Genomic DNA, 20,346 nt, shown 5'->3' with positions numbered 1-20,346 from the left:
GATATTATAACTAATTTTGATGTTAAACAGATATTGTATAATTTCTTGATTCCTTGGATGCAATATCACGAAAATATCAAGTATCGCTGTGATAACACAGAAACATCAAGCCAAGATATGATGGTAAAAGTTGTTATTATTTTAATCTTTGTTTGCTATTTACACCTACCCGGGTTGTATCGAAACTAGTAGAAATTTTTGTTGACTGAAATGGATTCGTGCCACAATCTTATATTACCGCGACAGTGGTTTTGTAACAAATGGTTGTAAATTTGAAGACATTTGAACATATAGGACCTTTGCCCAAAATGTAACGGCTCTGTAAAAAAACTAGTTTTTCTTTAGATTTGATCAAATTTGACTTTTATCGAAAAATGAAAGTTGAATATGGTTAACTCAAAATAATGCTTATTTGTTTCATTTGAAAAAAAAACTTCCAGTCTAAGACACATTATAAAGTACTGAAATTGCATCTCTTTTAAGTGACTGTATCTTTTAACCCATTGCACAGTGTGGAAAAAATAATTCTATAAAAACCCAAGCGAATATTTTCAAAGTTAGTATTTTTATGCAAAATTTACCGTAGAATCGATTGATGCCCGTTTTTCTCCAATTTCTCTTTTTTTCTGACTTCACTTCGATAACTAACTGTGGAACTCTGAAAAAAAAATGAATTCGACTTATCGGAAGGTACTCCTGATATGTTCATAGGTTTGATAAGTTGATTGATTTTGATAAAATCGACCGAAAATAACCGAATTCTGTTTTCCCCCTAGTCATCTTCTTACATGAATTTACAGAAATAAAAGTTCTGCTGATTGGTGTTTGGACCAGTTATTTTTGGACCAAGACAGTTCTATGTTTCGCATATAACCTCAAAAAAATAGTTAACAGATAGTTTCCATGATCGCATGAATCGTACTACGTCGTTTTACCCCAATTTCTACACAAACCTAATTTTATGTTGAATTCAGATTTACAATTTCAAAGCAGATCCAATATGACCTATCAATATTGGTTTATATTACGCAGAAAACTTCAGTGATCCAAACACACATAATGGGAATGACAGTACTAACCCGTTTAACCTCCTTTATCCCAATTTATTTTATAAGTTGTATCTCTGGGTAAACTTTCTTTCGCATTCCGATAGGAGGCTAATTGCGGTTGATTAAAATTGATTGATGTTACGAAGAAAAATCTGTTTTAATCCACCTTGTGGTGTAATGATGCCTTTCTCATGTACAATATTGCGGTATTCTATTTATAATTTTTTTCTTCGATTTTTGAAAGAAACCAAGAGATTGTTTGTGCATTAACTAGTATAACATACAGAATAGAACAGTGCTTTGATTGCATAGGTCATTCTTAAGAAAACGAAGTGGGTTCACTATTATATGCACTTCCGGCACCGGAACCCGAGAACCGGTATAATGAAAGTCGGTTCGTACGGCCACCAACTAACATGACGTACAAACTCTACTAGTATGCACTCTAAATTACAATTTAAATGTTAGTCGCATCCGAAAATATGCAGTAATTTTTTTTAGGATCATAAGACCTTTTAATTGGCCCTAAGATTGGGAATAACGGTTTAGAGTCCAGTTTATAACATTTTTTACGGTTTTAGTTCCGCCAGTTTAAGTGACGGTGTACAATATTGAACACACTTTACCCTATAACTCCGGAACCGGAAGTCGGATCCGGATGAAAATGCAAAGGGTAGAAGCCGACACAGCTACGAGGGAGATCAACACGGCGAGTAGTGTCACCCCTGGGGTGCAGTCCACGCCCTTCTTCACACCGAAGAGGCCAAGGGCATCGCCTGGAGATGTCAGACCAGATGGTCCCAAGAGACACAAGGATGCCCGTGTCACTGGAGCTAAACCACCACCAGAAGCAACCGACGCGGTAATCAGCCGCACTGAATGGCAGGTCGTCGACAAAAAGAAGGAGAAAGCGAGCAAGAAAAAACCGCCCAAAAAACGTAAGGTCGTCAGGACGAGGAATAAGAGCGAGGCTCTCATCGTCAAAGCGAGCGTCGACTCGTACGCCGAAGTCCTACGCGCTATGCGGATGAACCCGGATCTTAAGCAGCTAGGGGAAGACGTGCAAAAGGTCAGGCGCACTCGTAATGGTGAGATGCTCTTCGAGCTGAAAAGAAACCCCAAAGCAGGCAGCATCTCGTACAAGGAGCTTACCGAGAAAGTTCTCGGAAACAAGGTGGAAGTAAGAGCCTTGTGCCCGGAAGTGACTCTCCGGTGTAAAGATCTGGACGAGATTACCACGGAGGAGGATGTAAAATTAGCCCTGAAGGAGCAATGCGAGCAGAGGTCCAGATGACCATCCGTATCAGGAATGGACCTGACGGCACCAAGGTAGCCTCAATTAAGCTGCCAGTAGATGCAGCTAATAAAGCGTTGAAAGTGGAGACAATATGCGTGGGCTGGTCTGTGTGCCCACTGAGCGTTTCCCAGCTACCGGACGTGTGCTTCAAGTGTATGGGCTTTGGTCACTTCGCACGGAATTGTCAAGGGCCGGATAGGAGCAAACTATGCAGAAGGTGTGGCGAGGAAGGTCACATGGCAAATGATTGCACGAAGCCTCCGAAATGCCTAATTTGCGCTGCCACGGGAGATAACAAACACCCTACAGGCGGTAGCAGATGCCCAGCCTTCAAACGAGCGAGTGCAACGAAGTCCCAGTGGAGGTAGTGCAAATCAACCTGAACCACTGTGATACGGCACAACATCTTCTGCGGCAATCTGTTGCGGAACATAGATGCGATGTTGCGATAATTTCGGAGCCATAACAAATTCCACCCGGAGATGGAAACTGGACATCAGACGAAGCCAAAACAGCAGCGATATGGGCAGTGGGAAAATACCCCATTCAAGAAGTGGTGCACTGCGCAGATGAAGGGTTTGTTATAGCCAAATTCAACGGAGTCTTCATCTGTAGTTGTTATGCACCTCCACGATGGACGATCGAACAGTTCAACCGGATGTTGGACAAACTAACGGAAGAGCTAACCGACCGAAGACCAGTAGTAGTAGCTGGTGACTTCAATGCCTGGGCGGTCGAATGGGGCAGCCGCCTCACGAACTCAAGGGGAAGCGGTCTTCTGGAGGCCCTAGCTAAGCTGAACGTCGATCTTGCCAATGACGGTACCACCACCACCTACCGTAAGGATGGTCGAGAGTCCATCATAGATGTCACTTTCTGCAGCCCGGGAATGATAAGGAGCATGGACTGGAGAGTGTGCGAAGAATACACCCACAGCGATCACCAAGCGATCCGGTATTGTGTTGGACGCGACTCGCAGGTGGAATCAAGCAGAACGCAGTTTGGTGAGCGAAAGTGGAAAACAGCGAACTTCAACAAGGACGTATTTGTGGAAGCACTAAAGCTCGAGCGCAACACAATAAACCTCAATGCGGAAGAGCTGACTGCAACACTATCACGTGCGTGTGATGCAACCATGCCTAGAATGGGAAAACCCAGAAATGGGCGACGTCCGGCGTACTGGTGGAATTCGACGATCGCTGACCTGCGTACACGTTGTCTACATGCCAGGAGAAGGATGCAGAGAGCTAGAAACAGCGGCGAAAGGGAGGAAAGAAGGTTGCCCTATAGAGTAGCAAGAGCCGCACTCAACAAGGCAATCAGGCTCAGCAAGAAAGAGTGTATAGAAGAGCTGAACAACAACGCCAACGAGAATCCGTGGGGTAATGCCTATAAGATGGCCATGGCAAAGATGAAAGGTCCAGCAGTTCCACCGGATAGGTGCCCGGAAAGGATGAAAACTATCATCGAGACCCTGTTCCCGAAGCATGAGCCTACGATCTGGCCGCCAGTACTGTACGACATACAGGATGTCCGCGGCGATGAAATCCGAGTATCAAACGAGGAGCTGTTTGCGGTAGCGAAAGCCTTACCGGTGAAGAAGGCTCCTGGTCCGGACGGGGTTCCAAATGTGGCCCTTAAAGTTGCGATTCTGGAGAATCCAGACATGTTCAGGACTACATTCCAAAAATGCATGGAGGAAGGTAGTTTCTCTGACATCTGGAAGCGGCAGAAGCTGGTGCTGCTACCAAAGCCAGGCAAACCACCCGGCGATCCGTCAGCATATAGGCCGATATGCTTGTTGGATACAGTCGGAAAACTGCTGGAGAGAGTGATCCTTAATAGGCTCACAAAGTACACTGAAAGCGAGAACGGTCTGTCGAACATGCAGTTCGGATTCCGGAAAGGCAGGTCCACTGTAGAAGCCATACGAGTGGTCATGGAAACCATGGAAAAGGCCCAGAAGCAGCAGAAAAGGGGAAACCGCTACTGTGCGGTGGTCACATTGGACGTGAAAAACGCTTTCAACAGTGCCAGCTGGGTAGCAAAAGCCGACGCGTTGCACAGGTTGAGGATACCAGAGTACCTATGTCAGATTCTGAAAAGTTATTTTCAGAACCGGACGCTGATATACGAGACAGACGCCGGATACAAAAATATGTCTGTCACGGCGGGCGTTCCACAGGGATCCATCCTGGGTCTCACGTTGTGGAACATTATGTACGATGAAGTGCTGAAGCTAAACCTGCCCAGGGGAGGCTTTGCGGATGATGTGGCGCTCCTAGAAATCGGCGAGTCTCGAGAAGAGGTGGAGGTTCTCGCCGTGGAGGCAGTAGACGTCGTTGAGAATTGGATGCGGGAGAAGAAGCTGGCGCTGGCACATGAAAAGACTGAAATGGTCATCATCAGCAACCGAAAGGCGGTGCAACATGCGAGCATCTCGGTCGGCGAGTGCATCATCAATTCGAAGCGTGAGGTCAAGCACCTGGGCGCGATACTGGACGATCGACTGAACTTTAACAGTCACGTTGACTACATATGCAAGAAGGCAATGAAGGTAATATTGGCGTTATCTCGGATTATGCCCAATAATTCCGCGATTGTCAGTAGCAAGAGGAAGTTACTGGCGAGCGTGTCATCATCGATCGTACGATACGCAGCTCCAGCGTGGTCGATGGCATTGACAACAGCAAGGAACCGAGCCCAGTTGAACCGCACTTTCAGACTGATGGCAATGCGCGTGACAAGTTTGTACCGAACAATATCGTCAGACGCTGTGCACGTGATAGCCGGAATGATCCCCATCTGTCTGCTACTGGAAGATGATAGCTTATGCTACAGGGATCGAGGCACAGGACGAGCCCGGAACAGAGAGAGAGCCAATACGCTCACTAAATGGCAACAGCAGTGGGACAACGCGGAGAAGGGAAGGTGGACGCATCGACTAATTCCTAACCTGTCGGTTTGGACAACTCGAGTGCACGGTGAGGTAAACTTCCAACTGACGCAATTCCTGTCTGGACATGGCTGTTTTAAGCAATACTTGCACAGATTTGGCCACGCAAGGTCGCCGTTGTGTCTTGAGTGCCAGGACACAGAAGAAACGCCGTAGCACGTAATATTCAGTTGCCCACGGTTTATCCAACCGCGTAGCGAAATGACTGCCATCGTTGGCGCCGATGTCAGCGTGGAGAACATCGTTCAAAGAATGTGCAGTGAGGAAGGAAAATGGAACGCGGTGAACCGGACAGTTGTTCAGATTATGTCCACACTGCAGAGGAGTTGGCGAGAAGAGCAGCGTCAAATGATCTAGGTCCAAAGACGAAGAATGCCGGACTGTTTTCGGCACCCTAAGAAGACGGACGAAGCGTGTGGAATGCTGCTCGGCTTCGGGATAGGTTTCTTCGCCGGGAAACTCTCCGTCGGGTAGGCTAGACCCACCACCGGGGGCTAGTTGAGTAGGCACGTCGTAAACCGGTTTCGGATCGTCGGTTTCGAGGGAACTTCCAGCGTCGGGGAACTCTCTGTCGCGTTAGGCTAGATCCTTCGGCGGGGACTAGTCGAGTAGCCACCACAACACCGACTTGTGTCGTCGGGGCGCCAGCGAACCAGAAGCTATGCTCCAGCTGGAATCGCTGGACCGACCTCGGCACTCTCTCGTGTGTCCCGTGTGGTGCAACAGGGGACTCGGTGTCGGGAGCGCCTCTTTCGCCGGGGAACTCTCCGTCGGTGTAGTCTTGATCTTTCATCGGGGATTAGACGAGTAGATCGTGGCGTAGCAACGTTAAGATAGTCGGGGCACCAGTGAACCGGAAGCCATCCTCCAACCGGCATCATTGGATCGACCCAGGCATCCTTACGGTCGGGCCGTGGACGGGTATCGAAAACGTCGGTTTCGGGAGAACTTCCATCGTCGGGGAACTCTCTGTCGGTGTAGGCTAGATCCATCACCGGGGACTAGTCGAGTAGACGCCACAACACCGATTCGAGTCGTCGGGGCATCAGCGAACCGGAAGCCATGCTCCAACCGGAATCGCAGAGCAGACCTCGGCACTCCTTCGGGTGTCCCGCGTGGCGTAAAAGGGGAAACTCTCAGTCGGTTTAGGCTAGATCCATCGTCGAGAATCAGTCGAGTAGTGTGGCGCGACGTAGCGGCATTGGGTTTTCGAGGCGCCAAAGGTGGATCGAGATATATAAAGAGAGAAACTCAGGAGCTCATTTTCTCAAAAACGAAGAAGTGCATGAGCACAGCCGAGATGGATAAAGAGAGCAGGAGCTAATTTTCTCCCAATCGAAGGAGTGTATGAGCACAGCCTCCCCCGAAGTATTGAGCTTAGCTTAGTTCCGGGGGGTTCGAGGCAAGATGTCCAAGGTGTTTTAAGTGGGTAAGATTCAACCAGTCTCACTCTCTGGTTCACAATAGCGTTTTTTTATTATAAAGTATTATTTTTTTTTTATTATAAAGCATTATTTTAAGAATATTTTTTTAAATTTTCGTATAATAATATTGAAAAATAAGGCGGTAACAGAGCATCCCAAAAACCTCTTTTGAGAATCACGTTGCGCGGTGAACACGATAACTCAGCGTAAAATTATCTGAAATCAAAAAATATTCTTAAATTTACTTAAATTGACTTCCGTGCAAGACGCGAAAAATATGGAGGACTATACACGTGCAAAATTCAAATGTCATCTAATCGCAATGAATAGCAGAATATGATGAGAAAATCGCGTGTACGGAAGCTCTACACACAGATATTGTCTCCCAGAAGACGTTAGAAAACAAAAAAAGGTCAAACTTTGTCAAAAATACATGATTTCGCAAGCAATTTGCTCATGTGCAAAGCGAAGAACTCCATTTGTGGCAACCGATGCGATCAATAGGCACTCCTTAAAAAGTGTCTACTTCCACTTCTAATGTCACATCGTAGGGATATTAAGTAAAAACCGCTAAATCGGTCCCACCGTCTCTGAGAAAGATGAGGAAGTAATCTGAAATAGGAGTTTTTTTTTAATCCACCTAGTGGTGTAATGATTTCTCTCTCATATTACTTTTTTTTCAATAACATCACTATAAGATTCTTTTAAGAATTTTTCTTTCAAACTTGAATAAAATCAAAATCTTTCTTTGGATATAAACTATCATAACCTTTTCAATTTATAAACAGTCATGTCAAGTTAATATAGATTTAAATGTGGCAACCCTGCACGCTATACAAAATCGAACAAAGCACGCTGTGTGCTAGGCAGTGGCGCTTCCTTCTTCCGGACCAGCACGTACCGATGCGTACCGGTTTTGCATTATTTTATATGACAGTTTGAAAGTTTTGACACTCATCGCCCTATAATTTCGGAACTGGAAGTGGGATCTGGATGAAATTGCACAATAAGATTAATTTTAAGACAATGAGAGCTTTAATTTGAATCACGATTTGTGAAAATCGGTGTAACCGTTGCTGATAAATCGAAGTGAGTTCTGTTTTGGAGCTTTTCATCGGAAACCGGGAGCTAATAGTCCCAAAGTAGGTTTATATATTCACTAACTAACAAGGTCTGCCAACTTGATGAATTCACCAGTAAGTTTTAGAAAAATTTGCACCATGCTTCGCCATGACTTGTAAAAAAAACCTCATATAAATAAAAAAAAATCACTTATCGCTCTGTTATACCGGAACCGGAAATCGAATCCACCTTTCGAGCTTTTAAAGAATTTCAAGACCTTCTATTTGAATCTTAGTTTCTAGTTAAGAAATTTCCGAGAAAGTTGAGTGCGCATTTTCTCCTTGTAATTCCGGAACCGGAGGTCGGATAAAGATAAAATTTAATAGCGAGCTATGGAATTATAAGACCCTTAATTTGAATTCAAGTTTGTGAAAATCGGTTCAGTCATCTCTGAGGAAATTGAGTGACATTATTTGTCATTTGTCTACTTTCTGGGTCTCGGTTCAAAAATCGGTTTTCACAGTGTTTGCATAACCTTTGAATATGAGAATAAATTCTATTGTAGTGCACTACGAGTGCACTACGTTGCTAATTCCGGTATAGATCCAAAGAGAAACAAAAACTCTCAATCAAAACTCGAAAATATTAACTCTCATCATTATGAATGCAGAAGATAACTTCGAAATTAGTTTTCCTTTCAGCACTTTCTCCGTCCACCGGAAGTTTTCTGTGGTTGCAAATTCGCAATCGTTTGAAACAACCAACTATCTCTTTTTCTTCGCATTTCTCTGTAGAAAATATTATCATTCACTCAAACTAAAATAGTCTGTTAAAAATGTTCTTAGAGTGATTTCAGCCATTCTGGAAGTCACATCTTTGGCAGGGAAATGAACAACATCGGTATATACTGCTTTATACTGTCGGTGTACCAAGATTCATTCAAGCTGCCGGAGAACTATTCCAAACCCGAGGAATGTTGCATCCCTTTCAATTCCTGCACCACTCCACCGACATGAAAAATACCACTACTTTTTTCTGCTTCCATCTTCGCAGAATGATAAAAGTATCCTTTCGTCAGCAGCTGCGTTTTATTTTTGTGGGCTATGGCGAAATTATTTATTCCTGCCGGTTTTTCCTTTGCTGATCCAGGCAAGCCTTGCAAGGAGGAAGTAAATTGTCATATGTAGGAAATTGTTGGTGCAACGGTGATACAGTTGGTGCGATATTTTGTAGTCAGAAAGTTTCGGTTTTCAAGTATTGGAATGGGTATTGCACGTAGCATCAGAAATATGCTAGCATTTATCTCTTACAAAGAAATCTTTGAGCTTAAAATTCCACCACCTTATTTATTACATTGAAGTCAACTTATTTCAACTAATGATTTTTCTACTTTCCGCTTCAACAGGTCACGAAACGAATCACATTTTGAAATATTCCTGACCAAGCTCTTCAAATGGGATGTCGTATCGCATCGACATCAATCAACCTGCTGGTAGCAATGATTATGAACATTATGTCGTCGTCGTAAACCTGAACCGTGCTGCTCCAATCATTGTTAAAACAACAAATATTCCGGACAAGAGCACCCGAAAGATGCTTTCGGTAGAAAACTTCAGCTGAAGCCAAGCCCGAACAAGAAATAAAAACGAAACAGACAGACGACTATCGCCACCCCCGCCCACCAACTGCCACAATAACTAGGAAATTTTTTCCGTTGTGTCTCCTGTCGGCGATAAACTGCCAAACAATGAAACTTTTTTATAAATTAACGTATTTCCTCAATCTATATTTCATTTTCGCGGCAACGACAGCACTTCTCGCGAAGTTTTCGATGGCCGCCAAACAACAACTGCAACCATCGAAGGACGTGCCAAGCGTCGACCTCGGCCGCCAGCTGCCGTTATCGGGTGGAAAGGACACGCCAAGTTCAGCGCTGGCAGCTGCTTGGGACCAAGGCGCCAGTACTGGGTGGCCGAGTTTGTCCACCCCATCCCAACCGATATCCTTGACGATGCGAGATAAATCAGTACCGGAGCGTTTTGGCGATGCGGCAACAAAATTCCTCGCACATCCCAAACCGGTTAATCATCATTATTCCTCCCCCGGTTCGATGCTTCCGAACTCGAAAGCAGGGGGAGAATCACCGCCGGGTGGTAGAAACCGAGCGAAGGTGAATTTTAATATTTTGTACGAGAGTCACCCTCGAGATGATGCTAACGAGAGCGTTGGCATTGACGATCGATTCGGGACACCGGAAAGCGGGACTAGTGGAGCTACTACTCGAAACAATGAACCGGAGATGAGTGTTTTGAGACAGGACTCGGAAGGCGATCAGGGGGAGTACGATGCGTTCGATGCCAGGGGTGATAATTATGAGGATGACAAAATAATCAATTCGGCGGCTTTGGATAATTTTTTCGATAAGTCGTTAACCAGAGACGGTTCCATAGTGGGGACGGGAGGAGGCAGAACGGGCAGTAAAGTAACTACCGAGTCGGACTACGATGGTGAGGAAGAGCTGGAGGAGGACAGTGACGAGGGAGGTGAGATTGATGAAGACTCGTACGGACTTGGCGAAAGTGAGATTCTGCCAGTGGATGGGGCATTCGAAAGCTTCGGGAAAACCGGCGAGGAATCGGAAGTGAAAAGTGATAGCGCACTGCCTTATTTCCTGGTGGAACCTCAGAGTACCCACGTCATTCGGAATAAACCGGCGATTTTGAAATGTAAGGCAGCGAATGCATTGCAGGTGAGTTTTCCTAGACTTTCGATAACTATTAAGTATTCAGTTTTTCTGCGTGACATTTTGAAATTTTTTGAAAGATTTTTAGTAGGATAAATCAATAGAAAAATTCCACTTTGCATACTTTGTTTTCCGAAATTGGCTGTCTTTTGAAAAGGGCCAAATTTTGTTCGTTAAAGTTACTGTGTAAAAACGTCAAATCCTAAAAAAAAATATTGCGTTAGTGATTTTTACAAAATCAGTTAACTTATCGAGAAAAAGTACTGAAAAAATCCTTATTGTGTTCTACACTGAAAAATTTAAAATCGATTTACAGGAAAAAATTTGATTTTTGAAGATTTTGATAAAATTTCGTCTGAAAATAGGTGATTATGTTCCTTACCAACTGTTCATACATTGCAAGATGGGCACTTTTAAGGAAAAAAAGTTTTTCCAATAAAAATTATTTCTCGCCCGAACTTAAGTTTATATCCAGTGTCTTTCAATCGAAAACTAAACTGAAACGAAACAAGGATAAATTTTTTTAAATATTACCATTTAATTCTGTTATAAATATATCACGTCACTATACAAATTCACTATGTATCTCACGACACTATAAATCTTGTATAATAAACGTCACATCATATATGCACATTTCGAATACAATTTATATTCTTCTTCAGTGTGATAGTTTTGTTAAGTTATCCAATAACTTAACAAAACTATCACACTGAAGAAGAATATAAATTGTATTCGAAATGTGCATATGTGATGTGACGTTTATTATACAAGATTTATAGTGTCGTGAGATACATAGTAAATTTGTATAGTGACGTGATATACTTATAACAGAATTAAATGGTAATATTTAAAAAATTTATCCTTGTAAAATCATTCTGTTCAAACACTCAAACGAAAAGTTACTGAAACGAAAGCCATTATCATCCAAAATCCCAATGAAACTCAATTTGTGAGAAAATTACTCCTAATGCCCCATTACTAGTTGCCCGATACCAGCAAAAAGTATCAGTGCTAGACAGGCGCGTACCCAGAAAAAAATTTCGGGAGGTGTTTCAGAACATGTTGATCAATTTCCATACAAATGGAACTTTTTATATAATTATTTGAAATTTTTTTATTGTGGAGTCGTTTGTTGAAAATTATTCATTATATTTTTTACTTATTTGAGTTTACATAATATCGTACTTTTTTGAGTTTCGGAGAAAGTTTGAACCCCTAAAACACCCCCCTGTATACGCGCCTGGACTGCTAGATAAATAACAGTTTTTGATAGACAAACCTTTTTTCTCTTAAAAATACCTATTTTGCTAAATAATAAAACTACATAACTTGGAAACATAATTATCAATGTGTGGACAAAATTTCATTCAAATAAAGAATGGTGATTTTTTAAATTTGATCTCAAATTTTTATAATTGATTAGTTCAATGTAGGGATCGATAAATGATTTTTCCTCTGTTTCTGTACAAAAATCAATCTAATTTTGTGATCTTCACTTGTACAACAATTTTTTGTAGGATTTGTAATTTTGTGACTATATTTTTTATTGCAAAAAATGGTATAGAAACTGTCTATCCCTTTTCAAAAGGCAGCCTAGATCGATTTTGAAAAAAAGTTTACTTGACCAGAAAGTATTATTCAAATCTAATGTCGTTTTCCATAGAAAAACACTGGTGGCATGGATTGCTCTGGTTTTGCCCTTTCAAGAAGAAATTCAATATTCTGATGGTGTTTAATTGCCATTTCTGCTCGAAAGTGCAAAACCAAAGCAATCCACGCCACCAGTGTTTTTCTATGAAAAACGCCATTAGAGTATTACCAACTGTGAATACGATTAAAGCGAAATTTGTCAACAGAAAACTAAAAAGAGGAAGAATTTGTACGACATTCGAAATTTGTTTCACGTAAAAGATTTTTTAAGATCATCATAAATACTTTATAAGGGAACTAGTTTTGTCTTTCTCATATACAGAAACTATGTGAAACCCCTTCTTTGTAATCAATAAAAAATTGATAAAAATGCACTCGGTTTGTTCATTGACTACTAAACCGATTGTCTAAGATTAGATTCAAATGAAAGGCCTGCAATTGAATTCTATCCAGATCCGACAACCGGTTCGGGAGTAACACGATAATATATAATTAAAAAATATTAGAAAAACCTGTTTTAATCCATCTACTGGTGTAATGATGCCTTTCAGATATTACTCATATTTTCATAACTATCGCTCGAGGATTCTTCAAATAACTTTCCTTTTTTGCATCGTCGCTCTAAATGACGGTTTGCAATTTCTAACACACTTTACCCTGTGGTTTCGGATCGAATCGGGATCGGGATCGGAACCGGGTACAATTCAATAGCGATCTATGAGACCATTCATTTGAGCCTATGTTTGTGAAAGTCGGTTTTGTCAATCAAGTGAGTTCCGTTTCGTTATTTTTGACTGCTATTTCCGGTACTCCTGTAACCAGAAACTGAAAACCGTTAAATACTCGGAGTCGGTTCATGTGGGCATCAGTTAACAGAACCCACACGGAAAAATCCCTTTTCTGCATCGTTGCACTAACGCTTTGCAATTTCGAACACAATTCACAGTGTCACTCTGGAACCGGAAGTCGGAACGGAATAATGATACATTAACAAGGGCGCAGGATTAAACACGTCTCGAACATATAGCAGCGCTTAAGGTGAAATGTAGCGGAATGCGAAAATCGCGTTTTTGATCAATTATTCAAAAACTAGACCGATTTTCGAAAATCCAAAAACACTTAAGTTTTCGAAATCAAATTTATCATAACTAAGTATTCTTAGAATTTTGAAATTTTGCTTTGCCGAGCCGTAATTGGTTTTTGAAATGTATAAACGGTAACTGTTCCGTTCCACGGGGATGATTTTAGAACTGATAAGTAGTGTTTGTAGCAGAATTTCACAAAGGTTTTGTGTTGAAATAAAAACGAGTTGAATACAATAAAATGGGTATTGTAAGAAATTAGTAACTGTCATTTATTATACTAATAATGTCCAATTCTGTTGAGTTCAATGCATTGATGTTGCTGAAGCAATAAAGCCTGGCTGTGTGATATCGTATAACAAACTATAACTTCATCATTGACAAGCTATTGAATGAAATACAAACCAAGTATTATCGTGATACAAACAATGTGATAAACATTGATAAACAACCGGCATATACAAGGTTAGCAAGTTAGTCAATACATATACATATAACCTCATGTTAGTCATTCATAATTACTCATGCTTTATAGCTCTAGTGTAAGAGTAATTACTAACAGAAACGATTGAATTAGCATATATTCAAAGTGTGAAGGATTCAAAAATCCATTTTGTCCAGCCTTTTTTACAAGGCAATATAACGAGAGGTAAGCCCACTGCGCTAAATCATTGAGAAAAGTTATTGTTTCTGTGTGTCCGTTTTTCTTGGTATGCTTTGTGCGACGGTACGTTCAACTGAAGCGGATAAAATTTTGCGCGCATTTTATGACACTACATTTAACCTTAACGTTTATGTTGGCCTATTTTGTGAGTTCGACGGACATGCGAAATCCTGCACTACACTGAGGTCTTTTTACGTGGTTTTTATGCGGTATCATTTTACGCGGATTTCCGAAGCTACGCGGTCTGAAATTCTCAAAGACGATTCTAACAAAAAAACCTGTTTTAATTCACCTAGTGGTGTAATGATGCCTTTCTCATGTATAATATTGTGGTATTCTATTCAAAATTTTTTATGTGAGATCCATTTTGGTATAAATGGTCACTATTTCCGGTGCTTCCTGAACCGAATAGCGGGAACCAGGATAGCCGGAATCGGTTTGTTTAGTTGTCTACTGATTATGACTATCGATTTGAGTAGTTTTGAGACCAGTTTAGAATTTTTTTACGTTTTTTGTTTCGCCGGTTTAAGTGACGGTGTACAATATTGAACACACTTTACCCTATAACTCCGGAACCGGAAGTCTGATCCGGACGAAATTCAGGAATTCTGTTTGGGACCATGAGGCCTTTCATTTGAATCTATGTTTGTAAAAATCGATTCAGCCATCTCCGAGAAAACCTAGTGAGATTATTTGACACATACACACACACACACACATACACACACAGACATTGCCCAGCTCGATGAACTGAGTCGAATGGTATATGACACTTGGTCCATCGGGTCAATTTTTACTAGTCGGTTTTTCAAGTGATTGCATGACCTTTCTATATGAGAAAGGCAAAAAATATTTTTTTTGAGATTACACCAGATCTGAAAGTTGTTTGACATGAAAACATATTTTTTTCTTTAGTTTTGAGGTTTTTTTACGCGGATTTCCCAAGTTACGCGGTTTCGAAAGTCCCAAAGTCGATTTTCACAAAAAAAAAAAAAAGATTTCTTTCGAGATTACACCAGATCTGGACGTTTTATTGAATTTCTAAGATATTTGGCATCAAAAGATTCTGTAGTTTTGAGATTAAATGATACATGACAAGAGCGCATGATTAAGCACGTCTCGAACATACAGCAGCGCTGAACGCTTATGTTGACCTATTTGGTGAGTTCGACGGACATGCGAAATCCTGCACTACACTGAGGTCTTTTTTACGTGGTTTGTAATGCGGTTTCTTTTTACACGGATTTCCGAAGTTACGCGGTCTGAAATCCTCTAAGTCCCAAAGTCGATTTTAATAAATAATTTTTTTATATTACACTAGATCTGAAAGTTCTATGCATTTCTAAGATATTTGACATGAAAATATTATTTTTCTTTAGTTTTGAGGTTTTTTACGCGTATTTCCGAAGTTACGCGGTTTCAAATTCAAAGTCCCAAAGTCGCTTTCCACAAAAAACATATTTTTGAGATTACACCAGACCTGGACGTTTCATGCATTTCTAAGATCTTTGGCATCAAAATTTTTTTTCTGTACTTTAAAGGTTTGTTTTACCCGGATTTCCGAAGTTACGCGGTTCTTTTACGCGAAATTCCGAAGGTAGCACCGATAACAGATAATCGTACCTGTCTAGTGGTTCTTGATTTTTTCACCGCGGTTGAATACTCGTGCCCATATGTACGCGATGCCGATAGACTCGGTTATATTTTCAAATCGGAGCTTCGGTGTTGGTTTTCGTTTTCCTAATGGCGTGTACAAAATCGAACAAAGCACGCTGTGTGCGGTGTTGTGTTTTCTACATCCGTACCTGTACATACCGTTGCGAATCGGTTTTGTATCGTCGTTCTTTTCGACGGTTGGGAAATTTTGAAACTCATCATCCTCCCATCACGAATCCGGCTGAAATTTCACAGTATGTTTTTAGACAACGAGAGCTTAAATTGAAACAAATACTGGTAAAAATCGGTTTCGAAAGAAATTGATGTGTTGAATTACATTATTAGAGTTTTTCCTTTCAGACTGCTTCCGAGCCAGGAAACGGGGGACCTATTGGGCCGAATAAAGTTTCTATAAATACCTACTAACACGTTCTGTAAACTGAAAAAATTAATCAGCCAATTTTATTGGACTCGTTTTTGCCATTCCTTTGTAAAAATATTCATGAAATTGATAATTTTCCACTTATCGGACTGTAGTTCTTAAACCGGATGTTGGATTTTTGCACATTTTATATTGATTAACATATTACCATGTAAATGTGCAGCAATTGTATAACTCGCATAAAGGGTTACGAAATTTCAAAAGAAAGGTTTTACAGATCTATAGACTACTATTTATTTTTTTCCGGTTCCGACTTCTGGTTCCGGAGTAACGGGACCAAATGAAATAAAGCACTTTCGATTTTCGTGGAGAATGAGTGATTGATTTACACAAACCTATATTCCAATGAAAGTTCTTACTGTCTTACAATCGGCTGGTGAACTTTATCTGGATCCGACCTTCGATTCCGGAGTTACGAGGTAAGATGTGCAAAATGAGATGTTGAACTATTTTTTGTTTTTGAACCGATTTTTATACGCCTAGATGGAAATGAAAGGTCCCGCAGTATCACAGTCTGCTAATAAGTTTCATTCAACTTTTGCTTTCGAAATATCGGGTAAAATTGTACAAAAAATAGAACAAAATTTGTTCGATCTTTTCTAGACTGCATGGTCGATTTTTGAAAGTTTAGATTCGAATGAATGGTTTTTTTTTAGTCTCTTATCCAGATGTTGAATTTTATCCGGATCCGACTTCCGATTCCACGGCTAATCAGAGCAAAATGTAATAAAAAGGTGGGAAGTTAATGTTTAAGGCGAAATTGAATGACGTGAATACGAACAAACCATACTTCCATCACGTTCCCGAATAGCTTTAATCTCCAAAGTTATTGTTTGAGTAAATTGTACAAGTTCGCGTTGAGAAGTGTCCTTATACAGAAATACGATTTATTCATATCACAGACACACAATTGATAGATAGCACCTAAGTAAAATAGTTCTTCATGGCGGTGAGTCGAGTTGAATTTGATTTTCGATCGATACCTTGGTCAATGCTTGGCAAGAAAATTGTCCAGCCGCAGACCTGCATACGGTGCTAAAAACATTATTACTAACGCTGGACCTAGATTTTCAGTTATTAAAATTACCGAAAGGTACAACTTCTTCCATGTTACACAAGTACGAGTGCATTTCCGTTGAATGCGAAGTTTCTACTACTGAATGTGAATAAGAAAGGCAGGCAGGCGTGGTGAGATTTCCCTTATTATATCCGTTTATTACGAAAATTTTAGAGAACTAAATTGTTATTCGTTATCACGCATTGATCAAAATTTATTCTGAAAAGACTGCTCCTATTTCTGATGCATCGGAGAAAAGCGATGATGTAGTTTTTAAAATGGTGGCCCATATTAAAGTAAGACGTATTCACTGCAATAAACTGTATTTGATTTCACACTCCAAGATTCGAAGGATAGGTCCTATGGAATGGAACTGATTTTTATTTGAATCTAACTTGAGGTTCCGAAGTAATTGAATAAAATATATAAACAAATGAACGAAAGAGTGCACCAGATTTTCTCAAAGAACTTAAGATTAATTTCAACAAACCTAGATCCAAAACAAGGATCTTATTGTCGCATAATTGGATATTGAAAATCCAGTGCCGATATCCGTCTCTTGGTGAAAAGGGATAAAATGTACACGAAATTAAGAAAAGTGCACGCGATTTTTTCATTGACTGCTGTTCCTATTTTCACAAGCTAAAATTCATATAAAAGGTAGCAGTCCAATAGTCTGCTGTTGAATTTTTCGAATCCTACTACCGTTTTCGGAATAACGGGGCAAATTGTCCAAAATAGGCACTCGATTTTCGCTGCGAACGCCAGATTGATTTATTCAATCCTAGATTCGAATGAAAGGTCTTATACAGTTTTATTTTATCCTTTCCGGGATGATGCGTCGGTTTGGTTATAGTAACAAGGAACCATATGCAAACGCTATATTTCTTTACCGTATAAAATCAGTGAAAACAAAAATTGTCTGTATTTTAAATAATCAGAAACGAAGTTCGTGCACACAGTCTACCTGTGTTAGGTACCCAGAATCGACTGTTCCATCATCCATTCACGGAATGTTCATTACACGAATGTTCACCGAGGGACACGTTTCCTCCATGCTTCCCAGAGCGTTTAATCATTTAATCCACTTTCAGGCTCTGATACACAATGTATGTTTCAGGCTTTCTCCAAAAATACCTCTCTGTCGCCCCTTCCCTCAACACTACGCCTCCCATCGTCCTGAATTGCACAAACACTAAGCTTCTGCTGTACGATTTTTGGGACTACCGGCCGCCCCGAGTCGTATGCAAAACTCTACCATTTACAAGCTCAATAAATCACTCGGCGGGAAATTAAACAAAGCCGACTTGGGGTCCGTACGGGAGGAGAAAATGATGCTCCAATGTAATCTCACACGAGCTTAAGGAAAATCTTTTTTTCCGCAGTCAACGAGAATGGAGATCTGCATTCACACACACACACTCACACTCTTCCATATACACCAATCTCTCTTCGGCACGGTCGTTCGCCGTGCTGCCGGCAAACAAGAACGAAAGTGGGAAAATTTTAATGCCAAAGCTTGTTTTCCGGAAACTGCAAAATGCTAATGCTTCTGCTTTTCCTCCCACCGCGAACAGAAATGGCAAAAGTACACGTATCACTTGTTTTTGGTTTGTCTAACCATTCTCCAAAGATTTCGGTGAGGAGTGCTTTGGGGGGAAGAGACCCGAGATGGTGATGCCTTCTAAGTGAAACTCTCGTATTTAACGAAACGATCTTTTACTTTTCCCATCAACAACAACAGCTGGAAACAATTCAGTTTCTACGTTGTATCCTTGGCATCGAAGAAAATGGGAGACGGCGGAAGGCCAGCAATAAAAGGATTATTTTATTTAAATTTCTCCATTGTGGCAGTGATTTGCTAGTAGAGGCAAAAGTTTTCTCTTTCGTTCGAAGATTTCGGTCAAAGCTGAAGCCTTGGTGGTTTGCTGTTTTGTTGCCTTAGAGTCGAGGGACCCCAGTCGACTAGGTTGGCGTTGAACTGACCTAATTGAAATCGGATTTAGTATTTACTATGAAGTATCGTGAATCCATCCAGAATATTAAATTCCAAATGAGTTATTTTTAATAAAGTGCTCGTGGAAAACTGTACGAAAAACTTCCTTTTCGCACCAGCATGCCCCTCGTATAAGATCGGTAGAACGTGTGGGAAAAGCATTCTTAATATTTAATACTTCCAGCATCACCATTTTCTTAGAATCCAAACAAGATTCAATTTGGTATTCAAAGTTTATCCCCTATCCTTGTTCCATTATTTCCATTCAAATCCAACCAGACAGTACATGATGGAATTAACTCTTTCCTGAATGCAATGAATATTTCATGTGAAACTATTGCAAAACGGGCATTTTTCTCTCAGGCTCCGGATTCGTTAGCATGTTGTTCTATTCAATTTAGAATTTCCGAACGCAACCAGAATACGATGCAATTTGAATAAAGGCTGAAATGTCATGCAATTGAAAAAGTACTCTCATTCTGACAAACAGTGTCTTCAATTACTATTATCTTTGTTACCAGGTGCATTTCAAATGTAGTGGCAGCAACAAACCGCCCCCATCGGTGGAGGAATCGCACGTGGATCCTCACAGTGGCGTTCACTTCCAGGAGGTAACCGCAACCATCTCGCGGGATCTGGTGTACGAGTACTTCGGGAAACCGCCGTTCAAGTGCGAATGCCATGCTTGGTCACCACGGGGAAAAACCATCAGCCAGCCAGCGTCCATCGTTGTTGCCTGTGAGTATTCGTTTTATTCCAAATTGGTTTTAAAAAAATTTCATACTGGAATTATCGTGTGCATTGTTTTGTTAAACAGTTTTTTTTTAAATTGTTATTGTGAAAAAAACGACTAGTACATAAAAGTGTTGCACCGGTGATTTTCTCAAATTTTTGAGTTGAAAGCTGAAAAAATCTTTATAGAATTCTACACTGAAAAAATTGACTTTAAAAATTTAGAATAAATTTACAAAAAAACAAACTCTACCAACGAGCCATTCTGCAAGTGGAGAAACAATTTCTTAATGCGCTGTGAAAATTTTGCTTACGAATTCCCTCTTGGGAATTTTAATCTTTTGTTGCATATTTATATCATCTGTGAGTTTAATGATAAAGCTATAAGCAGCTACTTTAGTAAAATTTCGATGTTCAACCGGTGAACGATTAGCTGCCTCCCTACTAACAGTACAAAATAGTTATTGAATTGGCGTCTTAAGTTCAAATAACTGAATAATTGGTTAAAACAACTGAGACATGTTTTGCTTTCA

At 40.7% G+C, this 20,346-nt stretch overlaps 1 protein-coding gene across 3 annotated transcripts in view; it reads left to right on the top strand.

The window, feature by feature from the left end:
• The window catches only part of LOC131429619 (netrin receptor unc-5-like), a 330,312-nt gene that overhangs the window by 56,937 nt on the left and 253,029 nt on the right, over positions 1-20,346 (top strand). For 2 of the 3 annotated variants that reach the window (XM_058593852.1, XM_058593853.1), the window contains 2 exons: positions 9,194-10,537; positions 19,603-19,819. In XM_058593852.1, coding sequence (XP_058449835.1) covers positions 9,536-10,537; positions 19,603-19,819 — 1,219 coding nt within the window. In that variant the 5' untranslated portion in view covers positions 9,194-9,535. Of the gene's footprint in view, positions 1-8,973; positions 9,055-9,193; positions 10,538-19,602; positions 19,820-20,346 lie in introns of those variants that run through there. The other variant, XM_058593854.1, reaches the window with a different exon arrangement.

The sequence above is a fragment of the Malaya genurostris genome, chromosome 2, assembly GCF_030247185.1.
Source record: "Malaya genurostris strain Urasoe2022 chromosome 2, Malgen_1.1, whole genome shotgun sequence".
Lineage (NCBI taxonomy): Eukaryota > Metazoa > Arthropoda > Insecta > Diptera > Culicidae > Malaya > Malaya genurostris.
This window is presented reverse-complemented; position numbering and strand designations above follow the sequence as displayed.